The sequence below is a fragment of the Artibeus jamaicensis genome, unplaced genomic scaffold (genome assembly GCF_021234435.1).
Source record: "Artibeus jamaicensis isolate MK-2021 breed Jamaican fruit bat unplaced genomic scaffold, CSHL_Jam_final contig_76, whole genome shotgun sequence".
In the NCBI taxonomy this organism is placed as follows: Eukaryota; Metazoa; Chordata; class Mammalia; order Chiroptera; family Phyllostomidae; genus Artibeus; species Artibeus jamaicensis.
The window spans coordinates 1,107,010-1,124,040 of record NW_026521954.1 but is presented as its reverse complement, the minus strand read 5'-3'; the positions used below and the strand labels follow the sequence as shown (position 1 = coordinate 1,124,040).

The window sequence follows — 17,031 nt, the reverse complement described above, 5'->3', positions numbered from 1 at the left end:
TTTCATTATGTCTCTCCCACTTAGCTCACTGTCTGATCCAAAGCGGTGTTGACCCAGGAAGGGAGGAACGGACGTATGTGTAATGAAGTGTGGTGTGTGGTGCACACCCTTGGCTCAGAGATGATGGGCAGGTGTTCTAGCAGTTCCTAGGCTGCAGGGGACTGATTTTTTTTCTAACATTTTTGTTATTCCTTAAAGGTATGTGTCTCTTCTTCAGGACTCATACAAGAGGAAGGGTTATGCCAACTGTCTTGTCTTTGTCTGAGATATTTGTTACTTATAAAGTAAAGTGGCTTGTTCACGTGCCAAAGTCACTACTCAGAATTTTAAGGTGGGAACTATTTGAGAATAAAGCTAGTTTCACGTATTGAAGGGTAATGAAAAGCACAGGATCCTGCAGGCACACGAGGAAATCAGACGGTGCCCTCTCTGCTCCCGAAGAGCAGCAGGCGGAGAGCTCAGTGTAAGTGGCAGGGAACGTGTAGATTTCTCCCATCACCAGACTTGGGGCTTTTCCTGGGGTGGCCTCCTTCTCTCCTGCTCTGCGCTGCATTTGTATGTTCCGAGGTCTCACTCACCATAGTTCTGCCTCAAACGCACCTCTATTATTGCTCGGCCCTAAAAGAGACCCTCAAACCCACAAAAGGGTGTGTCTCCTTATGTATTGATATTCTCGGGAAATAATCTTTTCGTGGATGGTATTTGGCTATGAATTTCACATGTAAATTTGTTATTTTCTAGATATAACTCCCCATTCAGTTACTTATTTTACTACTTAGCATAGTTAATCAAGAATTCCCAGATACCTATGGAAATAGTTCTAGAATTTTTAGATTGATTCAGAATCACTTTTTCCTGAAAATTAGTACAATCCTGCAAATAATGGTAATGATGTATCCAGTGCCGTACAGATATTGGCTCTTTTAATTATCAGTGCAAAGAAAGAATTATTGTTTCAATTTTTAAAATGAAGCCACTGAAATTTGAAGGGGATAAAGAACATGCCCAGAGCCTTTAGTTAATCAGTGCAAGGCCTGGCCAGATCTTGAATTCAGGTCCTCCTGACTCTGTAACCTACAGAGGTTCAGCGAGGACATGGTCAGGCGGAGTGTGAGGAGGTGGGGCCCTGTAAGGATACAAAGGGGGGGTTTTAGCTACTGCTTCTGCTCTGCGTGTATGCAAAGACTAGGGGGCTCCTTCCTGGGAAAAACACTGAAGGCTGGCCAGATACAGCTGTGGGTGGAGGCCAGGCTGAGTAGCAACATTTGAGAGTGAGACCTCCTGTGTCTCTGTTACAGAGCAAAGTTCTTCCCACCTTCAGCCCTTGGCAAACTGCCTGTGCCCTGGACACTGTGGCTGTCTTGAAGAACAATGATTATCGTGCCCTCCAGTGCATTGTTTGAAATGGGCAAAGCCTGCGCTTCATCTGAAACATGGAATCTACGTCCATGAAAATGATGGTGCTGGAATTATAGGACCAAGGCTGAGCATGTTCTATGCATTCCAGGGTAACGAGACAGTCCTTTTCCGGCTGGTACAGTGCATCTGAACAACTAGCTGATGCACGCTGCCTGCTGAGGTGGGAGCTGCAAGGCAGATGTGTGAGCGCTTCCCTGGCACATTCATTTTGCTTGGAGTTTCTGCGGTGCATTTTCTTTCCCTGAAGAAAAATGACTTGTATATTGTTTCCTCAGTACTTCAGTTTACGTACCGAGTTCCCCAGAGGCTTTTCCCATTTTAGCTCAGCTAACTTTTAAGAGAAATAAGACATAGCAACAGTAAAACATTACCAGATGTTACTGTGTTTTAGACTTTAATGTTTTATTCTGGTGCTTTTGTTACCTTTCTTCTCATTTTAGGAGTGTCACATCTATATACCTGGAAAAATTATCCACAAGTAAAAGAATGTTACCAGCCTCGCAGAGCCACATGTATTCTCTGTAACCCTGTGCATTTATTCATAGTGCTTTCTAATACATCAAGCACTGATGTATTAAAAGCACTGATGGTGATTAAGATGCCACGAATTCTATAAGACAAACTGAACTGCCATGAAACCAGAGTGATAGGTCCTTATACAGGGATTGCCCACCAGAGATGTCCAACCTTTTGGTGTCTCTGGGCCACACTGGAAGAAGAGTTGTCTTAGGCCACACATTAAATACATCACAACACGTAATTACAAAAAATCTTATAATGTTTAAAGTAAATGTATGATTTTGTGTTGGGCCGCATTCGTAGCCACCCTGAGCTGCATGGGGCCCAAGGGCTACAGGTTGGACACCTCTGGCTTTAGCCTATTTTAGGGACTTCACCTGAGCTTCAGGGTCCAGACCAAATGCTGCCAACTTCAGAAATGCTTCTCTATGCTCAATAAGCAGAACCATTGCTTCTGGTGTGATTGCCTAGCTCTTTTCTGCATCATTCATTTGGCTCCTATTTTCCACGCTACCCTATGAGCCACTCCATTCTGTGTTTACATAAAAGTGCATTGTAACCTCCTTAAGAACTAGGACCATTGTATTTTGAAGTGACTCTGTTTTCTACCCTGCCCAGCACAGATAGGCATGCAGAATTATGTGTGGTGTGATGATGTTTTTCTTGGTCTTGTTGATTAATCAAGAGTGGGTTCAACATTCTGTGCTGGGGAGATAGTATGTGAACGAGTCAGATGTGGCCTCTGCCTTTGATTAGAAACAATTACCCGAGTTCTCTTTCTTCCGCCTCTATCACTGTACAGTGGGAAGTGCAGTGGGAGAATGTTAGGAGACACAGGAAAGGAAAGGAACACTGGCAGTGAGAAGAAACACGGTGGGTTTGTGGGAAGTGCGCCCGTGCCCCCTTCTCACTGTCACAGCAAAGCCGTAGAAGTCGAAAACCCTGCTCTGGAGTCAGTCCCCTGCCTGTGTTCAAACTCGCACTCCGCTCCCTTTCTGGGTAAAATAGAACTTATTTAATCTCACTCGCCGAGCTTCTATTTCTGCTATTAATAGAGTCAACTGCATCCAATTAGATGATGCTGGGTGCCTAGCTCACAGAATGTGCTTAGTGTCGGTGGTTACTCATTTTGTTGTTTTAACTATGGCTCTCTGTACGTGTGTGACCTTAAGGAAGACCATCGCCAGGACCACTTGGACTGGGGCAGGGCCAGGGGCAGCCCAGGCTGGGAACTTGCTCAAAGGCTTCCTTTCCTGGGTGGCAGAGCAGGCTTCCGGCTCCTTGAGCAACTCTCCAGGGGGAGCTGGGGCCTCTTCTGTCTGGACTAATCCTGACGTCTGCGGGCTTTCCAGTGCTCACCCCTCCCAACAGTCTTCCTCTTGCCCCCCTGTAAGCCTTGCTAGATGGGAGAATATGTGAAAGGAAAGAGAAATTTCTTCTCTTCTTTGGCCTCCCAGTTGTAAACTTACTCAGGTCTGATGGGAAGAATCATGTTCGATATTTTGTAGGTTAAGTTTTCCTGGCTAGATCTTTGTTTTCTCCAATACTAACAAAATTGATTTTCTTTTCCCCCTACCCGCTCTTGTTAATAGGGTGCTGAGAAAATTTTGTCAATGAATGAATCAGGAGAACTGCAAGATCTCTTAACCAAAATTGAGGTAATTGTGCTTTCGGCAACTTATTTTTAATAATCAAAATGTTAAACACATTCTGATTGTACCTGAGTGTTCCTAATCAAACTTTCCCATGTTCTTATAAATATGTAACAGGATACATGAGGCAGTTTCAATTTGATGTCACCTGCTGATAAGTTTGCTCCAGCTAGAGTGACTTTAATGTTAGCTTCTAGTGACCTCATCGTATAAATATTAGGTGAAAATTCTAGTCAGTTTTATCAGAGCCTAATTCTCTGTAATAGAGATGGTGTTGTGAGGTGTTTCAAACCAGATGCTTGTCTTGAAGCACATTTAAATTTTTTCACTTAAAATTATTTTATTTTTCTCATGGACCAGGTCATCATTTCTAAAGATTACAGAAAAATGTATTTCTACGAAGGTACATATTTAAATTTTGTTCCTGTACTGATTATTACAGCATCAGAGAAATACTCATTCAAATATGCAATGTATCAAATCAACATGCAACCAGAAAGCCCTCAATACCTCTCTGCTAAACCTAGTTTCCTCTGTAGGAAGGAAGATTGAATATTTTATCATGCAAACTGGGATACTTTGAGATGCAAAGGTGCACTCACCATTATTCTGGGACAGCAAACATGAACCAGGACTTCCCGGGGGACTGGGCAGTCTGCCTGCCCGGGATCTGGTGTACATGCCCCTAACTGCGTGCCATGCTGGTGTCCTTTGCAGACCTTGTTTTTGATTGTCTACCATTCCTTACACTTCAGCTCAGAGAAAGAACTTTTTGTGGCTTATTACTATCATTCCTCTGTGCAAGCTGTTCTGTCTCCCTAGAATGCTGTTCTTCCCACCCCTCCTTCTTCTCCAACATCCTCAAGGCCCATCTGCAGTAGCACTTCTCCCCCAAAATCATTCCTGATCTCTCCCACCTTTTAATTCCTGTAACTGTCTTTGTGTTGGGTGCTCATCAAATTAGTTTGACTTTTGTATTGCTTTTCTTTGGATATTTGATTCATGTCCCAAATGACTATATACTTCTTGATTTTAGGCATCGTGTTTTATTCATAGTGTCCATGCCCACAAGGACAAATACAACAATATATACTTGATAGTCGAAGACTCCTTTTAGCTCGGAAATCTATATGAATGGAGTTTACCTGTTTCCTGTCGTGCCTATACCCTACTCCAACCCCATGAAACCATTAATTTGGGTTAACATATAATTTTTATTTGAGTGAGCAAAGTTGGTTAATGTGTATAATTTTTTTCTGAATACATTTTTAATTTATATAAATGGTGCTTTGAAATAGATCTAATTTTGTTTCGTATTTTTTTCTCCAGGCATTGTGTTTTTAGACACCGTCTATATTGCTGTGCAAATATTTAATCTATTTTTTCTAACTGTTGCACAGTTCTTTGTGACAGTGCTTTTCAACAGAACTTTCTTCAAGGATGAAATGTTTATATCTGTACTATCCAGAATAGTAGCTGCTGGGTACACGTGACTACTGAACACTTAAAGTACAGCTAGTGCGACTGAGGACCTAAATTGTTAATTTTATTTAATTTTTCTTGATTTAAATTTAAATTCAAATGGCCACATGTGACTAGTGCCTTCTGTTTTAGGTTGTGTAACTCCACAAAACCTACCCACTGTTTTTTTTTTTTTAAATCTACCTTTTATTTGCACTATGTGCATCCAGATATCCTCCAACTTCTTCTATAAAACGTACTATAAGGAGCGACCTTGAACATGTTCCCTATGGGTTTCCCTGGGAGGAGAAACTGCTGGATCAGAGCTCATGCAAACACTTAGTTTTCCCAGAAGTGCCAGATGGCATTCCAGAACGGTTGCACCATTCAACACTCCCCTCCTATAGACAAAGAGGTTCTGTATGTTCCCACATTCCCGACAATTATTTTATGTTGTTCTCTACTTTACAGTTGTCTAATTTTTGCCAAGGTAATAGGTATAGAGGTATGTTGCTTTACTTTTTTAACTTACATTTTTTTGATTACCACTGAGTTTGGACACTTCATTGTATACTTGTTAGATTTTTACCATTTTTTCTTCTGTAAATTGTATGTTCTTATACTTTGCTCATTAAACATCTTGAATTTGACCTTTTTGAGGTTGGTTTTCAGAAGGTTCTTCTATATTCTAGATGTTAATTTTTGTTGGTTTTAGTCATTGCAGTGTTTTCTTCCGTTCTTTCATGGTGTTGCCTATTCAACAGAAATCCTGTCATATAATCAAAACCATCATTTTTTCTTTATGTTTTGTGCTTTTGAATTTTTATTTATAAAATGCCCTTTCATTTTAAGGTCGGAAAATATTGTCCCACATTTTCTTTTATTAACTTTATAATTTTTCACACTTAGGTGTTTAATTCATTTAAAATCCAATTCTATTTTCTTACATATGGTGAGCCAGCTTCCCAACATCATCTACTAAATTATTGCTTTATTACGTCAATTTTATGTTAAATAAATCTCCATATATACCTGGGTCTTTGTCTGAGCTCTCTAGTAAGTTCCCCTAATCTATTTGTTTCTTGTTGTGCCAGTACCATCCCCTTTTTATTTTTGTGATTTAACAATAACTTTAAAATTTTGACAGGGTGAATCTTCCTCATTATTTTCTTAAAGATTGATGATTGACTTAATTATTTGGGGGCATTTATTCCTTTAATTTTGCAGCTTTATTAACACCACCAAGCTATATTAACATAGCTTCTCCTCCTCCCCTCTCTCAGCTCAAACAAGTTTGGAAATAAGATTTTGTTTTCTTCATTAAGTCTACCTCCAGGCTACTGATATCATGAACAAGGCACAGACATATAAGACTCTTGTTAATATTTAAACTAATAGAATGGTGCTGGCTTCTAATGCTATAGTAGTTGTAAGGTGCTACCATGCTTTGGGGCTGTTTTGCCCATATAATATAGCTGGTAGAAGATTTGAAGCCATCCAAAAAAGTCCTGAACTCTGCCTGTGAAAGGGGCTGGAATTTAAGGCAAACTAACCCAAATAGAGATACTGGGTCTGGATAATCATTTGGAAGAGCCAAAAGAAGTGGATAGGGGGTGCAGGCCTCAATCCAAGTCCATTCTGTTCTTCTGGTTGGCAGGAATGAAATATTCACAAGGCAGGAAACACTGGTGTCTTTACTATGTAACAGATAATATTCTTGGTATTTTGTGTATTAAGTCTCTGAAACTTCATAACAACCCTGCAAGGTGAGTTCTAGTTTCCTTGTTTCAGAGACAAAGCAATGAAGTTACAGGGGATTCATTCATTTGCACAAGACCTTACAATAATGTTTGATTTGTACCTGACTCCAAAGCCCATGATTTTAACCATGAATCTACGCTGTCATCACTCTTGAATAAAGTGTCCTGTAGGTTTCTGGGACAGCTGATCATATGTGGCAGGACCCATGGCCAGGTGAGAAGCTTACTGGGACGAAGACAAAATATCAAGATCAGGGAACAGACTGGGTTTTACCACTGGGTTCTGATACTCGTGAGGCCTCATGGAAGATGTACAACTTGGTGATAACTTTAGAGAGAAACCAGACAGATCCTACCAAGTTCTAATTTGCTGTTACTTGGCTGCTACATAGTAGACTCTGAGTGCCTGGTCCTCAGAATTCAGTCCCCGGTTCTCAGCATGTATCCCTGGTGATGGTGAGGAAAGAGGCTGACAGTTGCAGGTGGGCCACCAGAAATAGTGTCAGTAAATAATTTCAAGTTTTCTGGCCCCCAAATCTTAGCATATGTCTCTCTCAAGTGGAAATTGCTTTGGGAAGCTGAGTGAATCTGATTCTTTTTTAAAAATTATTTTATTGTTGTTTGATTATAGTCGTCCACATTTACCCCCACCACTCCTCTCTCACCCCAGCCATTCCTACCTCCCTCCCCTGCTTCCACCCCCCTTTGGTTTTGTCCTTGTGTCCTTTACAATTGTTCCTGAAAACCCTTCCCCTTCCCCTCATTATCCCCTCCCACCTCCCCTCTGGTTACTGTCAGATTGTTCTTAATTTCAGTGTCTCTGGTTGTATTTTTCTTGCTTGTTTGTTTTGTTGATTAGGTTCCAGTTAAAGGTGAGAGCATATGGATTCGATGAAGATTGTCAGTGGCCTCTTACATGAGGAGCTGGCTAAAGGCAACAGAAGCAAGTGAGATATGGTGATAGCTGGTGTGAGGCTTGGATTCAGTCAAGTCGACCGTACCAGCGGAGGCTCTGTCTCTGAGACAGTGCACAGGGGTCCTCTCAAGAGAATATGAGCCCCATGTAGACACAGATTCTGGTCTGTTTTGTTTTATTCTTCACCTCTGATGCCTGGAACAGGGACTGGAAAATAATAGATACCCAGTAAATAGTTTTGAGTTGAATCGTTTTTCATCCAAGGTGTTTTTGAGAAGAAAAAGCAGCTAATTAATTTAAAAAGGGAAAAAATTATTACTTTATGTAGGGGATGCTTGGGTAAAAAAATGAATAAATATAATACCATTTTTGGTAAAAAGTTTATTGTTATATTTATATATTGATTTATACTAATAAAAAGGTTGAAGATTAGAAGCAGGGAGGTGAGAAAGGATTCCCCGACAGCAACAACCAAGATGGATAGTTGATCCTGCTGGTGTCCACATGGAGAAAGCAAGTGAGCCTATGGAGTATTAGCAAACAGCTTGTTGCGGCAGATACTGAATTGTAGTTCTCAGTTGGTAGAGATCTAAGCAAGTATTTGCCTTGCTATATTTTTTTAAGGATATGAGCAAACGTCTTATTGTCATTTCTAGTGAGATTGCCAACAGAATGTCCATTTTCTGCACTTCTTTTTTTCTTGTAAAGCCTAATTCTTCCCTGGGGGCTGGTGACTGCTTATGTGTTGCTCATGTAGAACAGAGGTAAGAGCCCCAGCAACACACTAAGGATGCTGGAAACGGCCCAGGTTGCCTGTACAAGGCGTTGCAGCTGTCAGAGCCTGTACCGAGCCTCCCAGGAGAAGTGCCAGTCTGGATGATGGCCCCTCTCAGTGGGGAAATGGCCACAGCCTGTTCTCAGACTGCAGCCTCACAGCACTGCCCGCTCACTGGGGAAACCAGGCTGTGTGCTCAGTCTGCCACTCTCTGAAATCTGGACATGTTTTTAAGTAGGTTTATGGCAGTATATCCCATTGGGTCCAAGCATCAAACTTTCCCATTCGAGCTTATCTACTTAATGTCATAAACTACAAATATCCTCTGTGTCTGCCTTTTGTTCAGTGGCTTCTTTCCCAATGCTGTGCATTGAGGATACTAGAAACTCTATCAGGTATGATTATGATTAGCAGCTTGGTCAGACAGAAAGGTGTTTATTAGGCACTTAGCAAGCATTTGCAGAACTAAATTATTGAATGTAGTTCAAAGCAAAATACATGAACAAAACGGAATCATCCAGAGATGATCATATGTTGAGCGTGCACCCTTTGACAATTTGTTACATGGATTCAGTTGCATCATAGGCAATCTGGGTGATAAGGTTTGTGTCAGCTAAATTGCTTCTTATTTGGTAGAATACTTAAGGGACTGTCCAGCTCCTCTGGAATAAGATTAGATCATCTGAAGTAAAGAATAGGAAGTGCATTTATTTCCTGATCTTGAAAAAAAGACATGGAAGATTATTGACCTTAGCATTCTATTCTTATATTAGATAACAGCAAAAACTATGTTTGAGTTATTGCTACAAAAGAAATCCATCTAAATATAATTTATGAAATCCACCCTTGTATCTTTTTCCCTTGGACCTCTGTTAGAGGTTTGGGAGTTCCTGTTGCTTCAACCAGATGACTGCAGTGTGGAGTGGCCTATGCAAAGATCTGAGATTGGAGCTAAGAGCTATATTTAAGAGAAGGGGAAGTGTCTGGTCCACTGCTGTATCCCCAATGGCTTAATGCCTGGCAAGTGGGCACCCACAAAATGTTTGTGGGATGAATGAGTAAGTCTCATTTGTTGAATATCTATTTTTAAGTCCTTTAGTCAAGAATATGTGAACAGAAAGAGATGGAAGGGTGATGATTCTTGACTATTTTTTTTGGAATTGTACTCCAAAGGGGCATGCTTCTACCCAAACCACTATTGAGAGGAATGATATTCTGCAGGTTCTCTACTGAGTGCTGTTCTCAACTAAGTCAGCATGGTCTCACTGTGCTACACATTAGAACACCAGAGAGCTTGCTCGATTCCTTGGTGGCTTGATGGTCAAAATCCTACAGTAGACTTCGTCTTTGAAAGTGGAAGTCTGTTTTGTTGCTAATAATATTGATTATTGTTAACTTTAGTTATTCCTTTTCCCTCAAAGCTGGGACACTGCCTAAATTTTGGGGAATCCCCTCACTCCTTTTACATTTTGCCCTGAGGGCAAAACTGTCTGTGGAAGTGCCAGACTCAGGACACAGGAGCTTCTGTCATAAGCCGGCTTTTTATCTTTATGAAGAACTCTTCAGAATGGAACCAGAGTTCCAGTGTAACACAAGTGCTCTTGAAGGAGATGACGAGGAGTCACTGAACTGTTGATTTTTACTTGGAGATCAAATGGAGCAGATTGCACAGGATGACAGAACAGGAACAGGATTTCTGGTGGCTAAATGAGTCCTGGGGGAGCTTAGGGGGCTCAAGGCCCACTCCCACCCCACCCCCTTTTTCTTTAGTCAGAGCATGTGTCTGCTTAACTGTTTTACATTTGGGAATAATATATTATATGGGGAAATGGATGTAAATAAAGGTTGAAAGTACTGTGAAAGAGAAAAGACAGTAGAGTTTGCTCCTGAAGAGAGTTCTTCGATTTTCAGTTTTCCCTGGTAACCTGAACATTGTCTTAACACTGATTCAGAGGCTTGGTTTCCTTGTTTGTGAAACGAGGCTGGTGTGAGAATTGGGTATAAACTCTGAAGGCTGTATAGACCATCCTTCCCAAGTTCATGGCCGAAAGTGAGTTTTTTTTAGGCATGAGAGTGGCCTGGTAATCTTTCCAACACTGTGCTCCAAGACGTCGAAATTCGCACATGAACTGAAATACACTTACTCTCCCTTAAGACCTTAAACCAAAAGACTATGTATAGAAGGTATTTAAGTAAAATGATTTTAAGAATGTTACAGAAAATAATTGTGTCTTGTGACCACAAGCAGTTTAGCTTGCAGTTAGTAAAAATCCCTTCAAATGAGGTTTAATGAAACAATAGCTAACAATGACTAATTTTATTGAGTGGTTACTATGTGCCAGGCATATTCTATTCATTTTTTCCTGGATTAACTTATTGACTCCTCCCAACAACCTTAAAGTAAAAGACAGATCTCATAATGACATGCCGTGGATTCTGATAACATTGTTTCAGCATGGCCATGACCCATTTGTGATTCTCTTTAAAATCACAATTTAGCTTTGAGCAATCATATATTAATTTTATTTTAGGAAATTTATTTGATCTGACTTGTGGCTAGTCTACTAAGAAGCAGCAGTGGATTTAACGTATGCCCCTTCGGCCCTTGGAAAGTCATTTTTGTCAGTTGCAGGCCCACGCTGTAACATATTTTTCTTCTTGTCCAATTACCAGTTTGAATTGTGCACTGTGGGCCTGGAGTTTGGAGTGACCGACATAGTGAGTGAGCTAGAAGGCTGCCTAGCATTCCATTCACTTCAGCTTTGCTGTTCTGTGCTTTTCATCACAAACACTTTGTGGCAAAACTGTATGCAACTCAAGAATGTCTTGGGTTATAGCAGGAGTTAATAGTTGGCTAGTGTGCACTGGTGCAGATGCACTAGTTATTGAATATACCGAAACATGCTTGCACTGGTTGTTAAGACAGTGAACTTGGTAAATATCTGTTGCCCCAGATACCCAAGCATCTCCTCTTTTCTGCCTGTAACTCTCCTGGAAGGCTTGTCATTTAAAGTATAGGATTCACACTTACATTTAAATCTCAGATAAATTATTAATAATTTCTTTAGTTGAAGGGTGTCCCATGAGATATTTGGCACACACCTATATGAAATATCAATTGTTGTCTATTTAAAACTCAGTATAACCAGGCTTCCCCTATTTATAGTTGCAAAACCTGACAACGCTATGCCACTCGGAACCCAGAGCATTCATAATGCGGCACCAATGGGTGAATTCTCAGGTTCTGCGGTCCTGCGGGTTCTTTTCAAGGACCTAGGCCAACCGACATCTGCTCTCACTAGTTGGTGCTCTTGCTGTACATCATCAAATATTTTTAACACACAAGGTCTGTCTGTAAAAACTCCAACCATAGTTAATATAAAGAAAATGGTTTGCACAATGTTGGTGTAACCTGACAGCCAAGGAGAGTGGACTGGAATGCACAAGTGTAAGCAATGCCAACTTCACTTGTACTAGTCAGTGGGGGTGGTAGACACTGAGTGAGCATTTGTACTGTGTGGCTATCACATTCAAAATGACTGAGCAAGTAGGGCAATGAATCTGCATCACATTTTTTGTTAAGCTTAAGCATTACTACATGGAAACTATTTGGATGCTTCAGAAGGTCGCAGTTGTGGGCAACTGGTGATTGGCAGGTTCATCATGCATCATGCATCATGTCTTGTGCAGTTTTTTAGTGAAACATCAAATAATGCAGGTGACCCAACATCCCCTACAGCTCAGATTTGGTGCCTTCTGACTCCTGGCTCCTCCCAAAACCAAAATCACCTTTGAAAGGTATAGAGAAGGTATCTAGCCATGTAATATGAAAAATAGAGACATTTATTGGAGAAGATATAAGATACAAGAAACACTGTATACAGGACAATGTTGTCTCAGTCCTCTTCAAAGCAGGTACCTTGGGACCTCACACAGTTCTCCCAATCTCCATCAGTTGCCCTGTTATATTTTCCTGAATCTTGTTAATGGTCTGAAATCTCTTTATTTTCAAAGATGATTTTAGTTTTGGGAAAAGCCAGAAGTTGCAGGGCACCAAATCTGGGCTGTAGCGAGGCTGAGTCACCTGGGTAGTTTGACATTTCTCCAAAAAACTCTGCATGGGCTGTGATGCATGAGTGGGCGTGTTGTTGTGATGAAGCTGCCAAGCACCAGTTGCCCGTAGCTGCGGCCTTCTGAATCATCTGAATAGTTTCTGCCAAGGATGCCAAGCTTAACATGAAATTTGATGCAGATTCATTGCTCTAGTCAGTCATTTTGAATGTGACAGCCACACAGTACAAATGCTCACTCAATGGCATCTACTGATCCCACAGATTGGCACAGTGAAGTTGTCATTGTTCACACATGTGCATTCCAGTCTACTCTCCTTGGCTGTCAGGTTATACTGACATTGTGCAAACCATTTTCTTTCAATGAACAATGGTTGGACTTTTCCCAGACAGACCTTGTAATGTTCTGGCATAGGTCTAGTGAATGTCAAGGATCTATCTACCTTAGACATTTTAATATCATGCAATATTTTAGTTCATTTTCTGTCGATTTTTTTGCCAATTATTGGACAAATAAATGACAAAACCCCACATACAAAATAACTGAATTGCTACACAAACTCAAACTTCTTGGAAGAGCTTTGAATCTCTACGAACTTGATGAAATTTCTTCCTTATGTCATTCTAATTGGCAGTCATTACATCAAAGAAACTCTGTACCACTAAAAATGACCTCCTACATGGATTTGTGCCATCTTGATGCAGCAGCTAAATCAAACTGCAATTGCATACAAATCTTGCTACCTACAGAAAATGCATATCCGAAAAGTGGTCTGGGAATACAAACATTTTAAGGCAACCATGTTCTTAATGTTTGTTTCCCAGAGTACATTCAACAAGGTAGTAGTTATGAGACAATCACCTTTGTTTTTTGGGAAAGGGTTCATATAGTTGTTTGTGGTTGGGAAGTAGTGGATAAACAAAGTTAACCAGGTTCCTTTCAGTTTTGTATTTCCGAGACTTTCACACCTGCAGCTGTGACTCACCAGAGAAAAGCTGCAGCCTGTGTAAGTGTGCCCAGTAGGTTTGTCTCTGTGTGTGTGTGTGTGTGTGTGTGTAGATTCATCCACACTTCCCACCTCTATTTCAGCCATTATTCTTGTTTCCAAAATATGTTTTCAAACCTTGCTGCAAATTCCTATCTTACAAGTCAGAAGCTTGGTATTAACCCAGTTTTTTTGTTTTGTTTTCCTTTTATACTGGCTCTTATTCTGTCCTCAGCTGATGGACACCACTAAGCAAAGGTCACAGCTCAAGAAAAGCAAATAGCAATGTGTATGGATGATTTTCAAAATATTATCCTCAATGCACTGTGTGTTTATTTTCATTTTACTATCAAGATTCTTTATCTTTACTTGATGTAGAAAGCCTGATAGCCACTGTGTGAAGTTTCACAGACTGAGGTAAATGTCTTAATATTTTATGCCTGTTTCTTCAAATATGAAATGGAGTAAAAGTTGCTTGAATAATCTTCTGTACCAGAGTGTCTGTGTGTGTGAAGGGAGGGGTGAGGCAAGTTTCTATATATATATTACTGCATTTGGAAGTGCTTTTTAAAAACAAAATGTATGCAAATGGGCAGTACAGCATTGGTTCTCCAGTTGGTATTGGCTCTTATTCTGATTGTCTAAACTCATTATTATTGATACTATTCTATAAACAAAGACATAAAACCATTAAGAGATATTAGAGAGAAAATGATGGCATTTCCCTTGAATGCAAATTACTATCTCCTAAATTGTTTGGTTTGTAAAAATGCATTTTTTAAGTTAAATTAACCATTTTTTTAAAAAAGGTTTTACTAATTTATTTTTAGAGAGAGGGGAAGGGAAGGAGAAAGAGAGGGAGAGAAATATCAGTGTGTGGTTGTCTCTAGCACAACCCTGGACTGGAGACCCAGCCTGCAACCCAGGCATGTGCCCTGACTGGAGTTGAACCGGCAACTCCTTGGTTCACAGACCATTGCTCAATCCACTGAGCCACACCAGCCAGGGCTATAAATGCGTGTTTTTATATGATGAGTTTCTCTCTAAGCGTGTACCCTTCAAACTAAAGTGCACCAAGCTTTATAAAGTCAGCTTACACTATTCGTGGCCATCAATGGGGCAATGAAGGAAACCTCAGCTAGTGTTTCCTGAGTCTAAGTAACATATTCATAGATAAGTGATTCCAATCTACAGCTATATTTCGCCAATGTTGTTTTTACGACCATCAATGGTATAGAATGACACAAAGGCTGGTTGCGTTGTTGGTGCTAACACGTCTCCTGTTCTCTCTTGTTCCCCTGCCGCCCCGTGCAGAGAGTGCAGCAGCCTCATGAGTGTCCCTCCTGTGGAGGCTTTGGCTTCCACCCGTGCTCCGTGTGCCACGGGAGCAAGATGTCGGTGTTCCGAAACTGCTTCACAGACTCCTTCAAAGCCCTGAAGTGCACCGCGTGCAATGAGAACGGCCTCCAGCGCTGTAAGAGCTGTGCGGGTTAGGCGGAGCTTCCACGAGGCGGAGCTTCCACGGGGCAAAGCCTCGTTTTACTAACTGAGGCAATGATGTGCTTTATACTTTTTTTAAATGGTCACGTTTATGGATTAATCAATAAACTTCATTTATTATAATTTTCTTTGCTTTGAATTTTTACTGCGACCATTTTATTTGAGTTATTAAATAAACGTTCATTTAACAACTCTATGTGCCAAGTCCTGTACTAGGTCGTGGTTTCTAATGGGAGTTACCCCGTACCATTCAGAGACATTGAAAATGTGACTCCTTAAATGGGGTTGCTCTTCTAAAGAAAAGACAAAGTCCATCCAATGGTCCTATTGTAATGGCCCCGGACTGATGAGTTAGTTCGACTCTCCAGGTGTATAACGCATTTCTATGTGTGTCCCAGCTGCAGGGGAGGAGAGCACTCTGGGTGGTGGGGAAGAAGATGATCATACTCATTGTTAGACAGTGCGTCTTTTTGTCTTGGAGATGATGATATGAATGATAAATAATTAGTGTTACCAGATGGATTTCTTGGTGATGATAAAAAAAATGCTGCCAGGAAACTTACCTGTACTTACTGTTTTTCAAGCAGCTGCTTTGTGCTGTTGTCGCAGCAGGTCCTCCAAAAGGCCACTGTCACAGTCCTTCAGAGCTGGACCCAGAGAGCTGCGCAGTTTGAACACAGCGGAGGCAATGACAGCAATGAGGCCGGGGAGATTTTGCTGTCATTATTGGCCGATGCCTAACTGTACACATATCTGTACTCTGATGTTCCCTTCATCTGCAACTGTCATAAATCGCCTTCACAATATTTGTAATGATTATCAAAATATTTAATCCTTGGTTTTATTAAAAGCTACAAATATTTACCAAATTCTTTCTAATCAGCTAGGCACAGTCTATAGTATAATTTCTGCTTTCATGATGGTTAAGCTTCTAAGAAGGAAGAAGGTGTTAAATAACTATAAGCAGACTGAAACCTATAGACACTAAATGAAACAGTGTGTTCTGGGGATGTGTAGAAGGAGAAACCCAGATAAGTAATAAGGAAAGACTGTTGAGTCACTATATTTAAACAGACAAGAAGGGAAACCTGTTAGTCCAAGAGAAGAGGGCCTGCCTCAGGTAAAGGGTAGCGTATGTGGAGACTCTGAGCTCACAGAGGAGTTGTATGTTTGAAGAACTGTAGGAAATCCAACATGGGGAGTGTCAGTCTGGTAATAGTTGAACAGTTTATGGCAGGCTAAGTGTCTGCTAACAAAACATCTATCATGAACAATACAGCAAAGAAAAAACAAAACTGTTGGATGTATTGGAAATCAACTAAAATAGAAAGAAACAGAAAGGGATTCATTCAATCACCAGACAGAAGGAAACAAAATTAACCACATCTATCCAGCTTATCCTTGGAGGGCACTTCCCAGTTTGCACTGAATAAAGCTCATAAAGAAAGTGCAGTTGAACTACAGAGATCTGTCAAATGTTGTCATCCAATCCACACACATGGTAGATTTCTCCATGTGTTTTGATTTTACATAATTTTTTGACAAATATCTGCACTGTGGTTTTAAATGTGGAAGTGTTACATATCTTTTGTAAAATTTATTCCATTACTTGATGTTTTCTGATAGCATTATAAATTGTGTTATTTTAGTTTCATGTTCTAAGTGTCTGTTGCATGTATATTGTATTTCCAAGCTTGTTAACTTCACTTTGAGGTTCAACAGTTTGTAGATTTCTTTGGATTTCTACATGCCAATTCTGTTATTTACAAGTAATGCGCTTTGTTTTCATTCAATCTTTGTGGCTTTTTCCTGCCTTGTTTAATACCTTCATCACCATGTTGAATAGAAGTGATGAAAGTGAACATTCATGCACTCTTCCTGAAAAAAAAAAGTTGGAATTCGGGGTTGCAGTGTGCCTGGAATTGAATGGAAAATTCTAAGAAATGAGAAGACCAAAGAAGAGGCCACAGATT

At 40.5% G+C, this 17,031-nt stretch overlaps 1 protein-coding gene across 1 annotated transcript in view; it reads left to right on the top strand.

Annotated features, from left to right (window-relative positions):
* Positions 1-15,052, top strand: part of GRXCR1 (glutaredoxin and cysteine rich domain containing 1) — a 103,993-nt gene extending 88,941 nt beyond the window's left edge. Inside the window, exons 3-4 of the mRNA XM_053672263.1 lie at positions 3,531-3,596; positions 14,873-15,052. Coding sequence (XP_053528238.1) covers positions 3,531-3,596; positions 14,873-15,052 — 246 coding nt within the window. The remainder of the gene's footprint in view (positions 1-3,530; positions 3,597-14,872) is intronic.
* Positions 15,053-17,031: the final 1,979 nt, after the last annotated feature.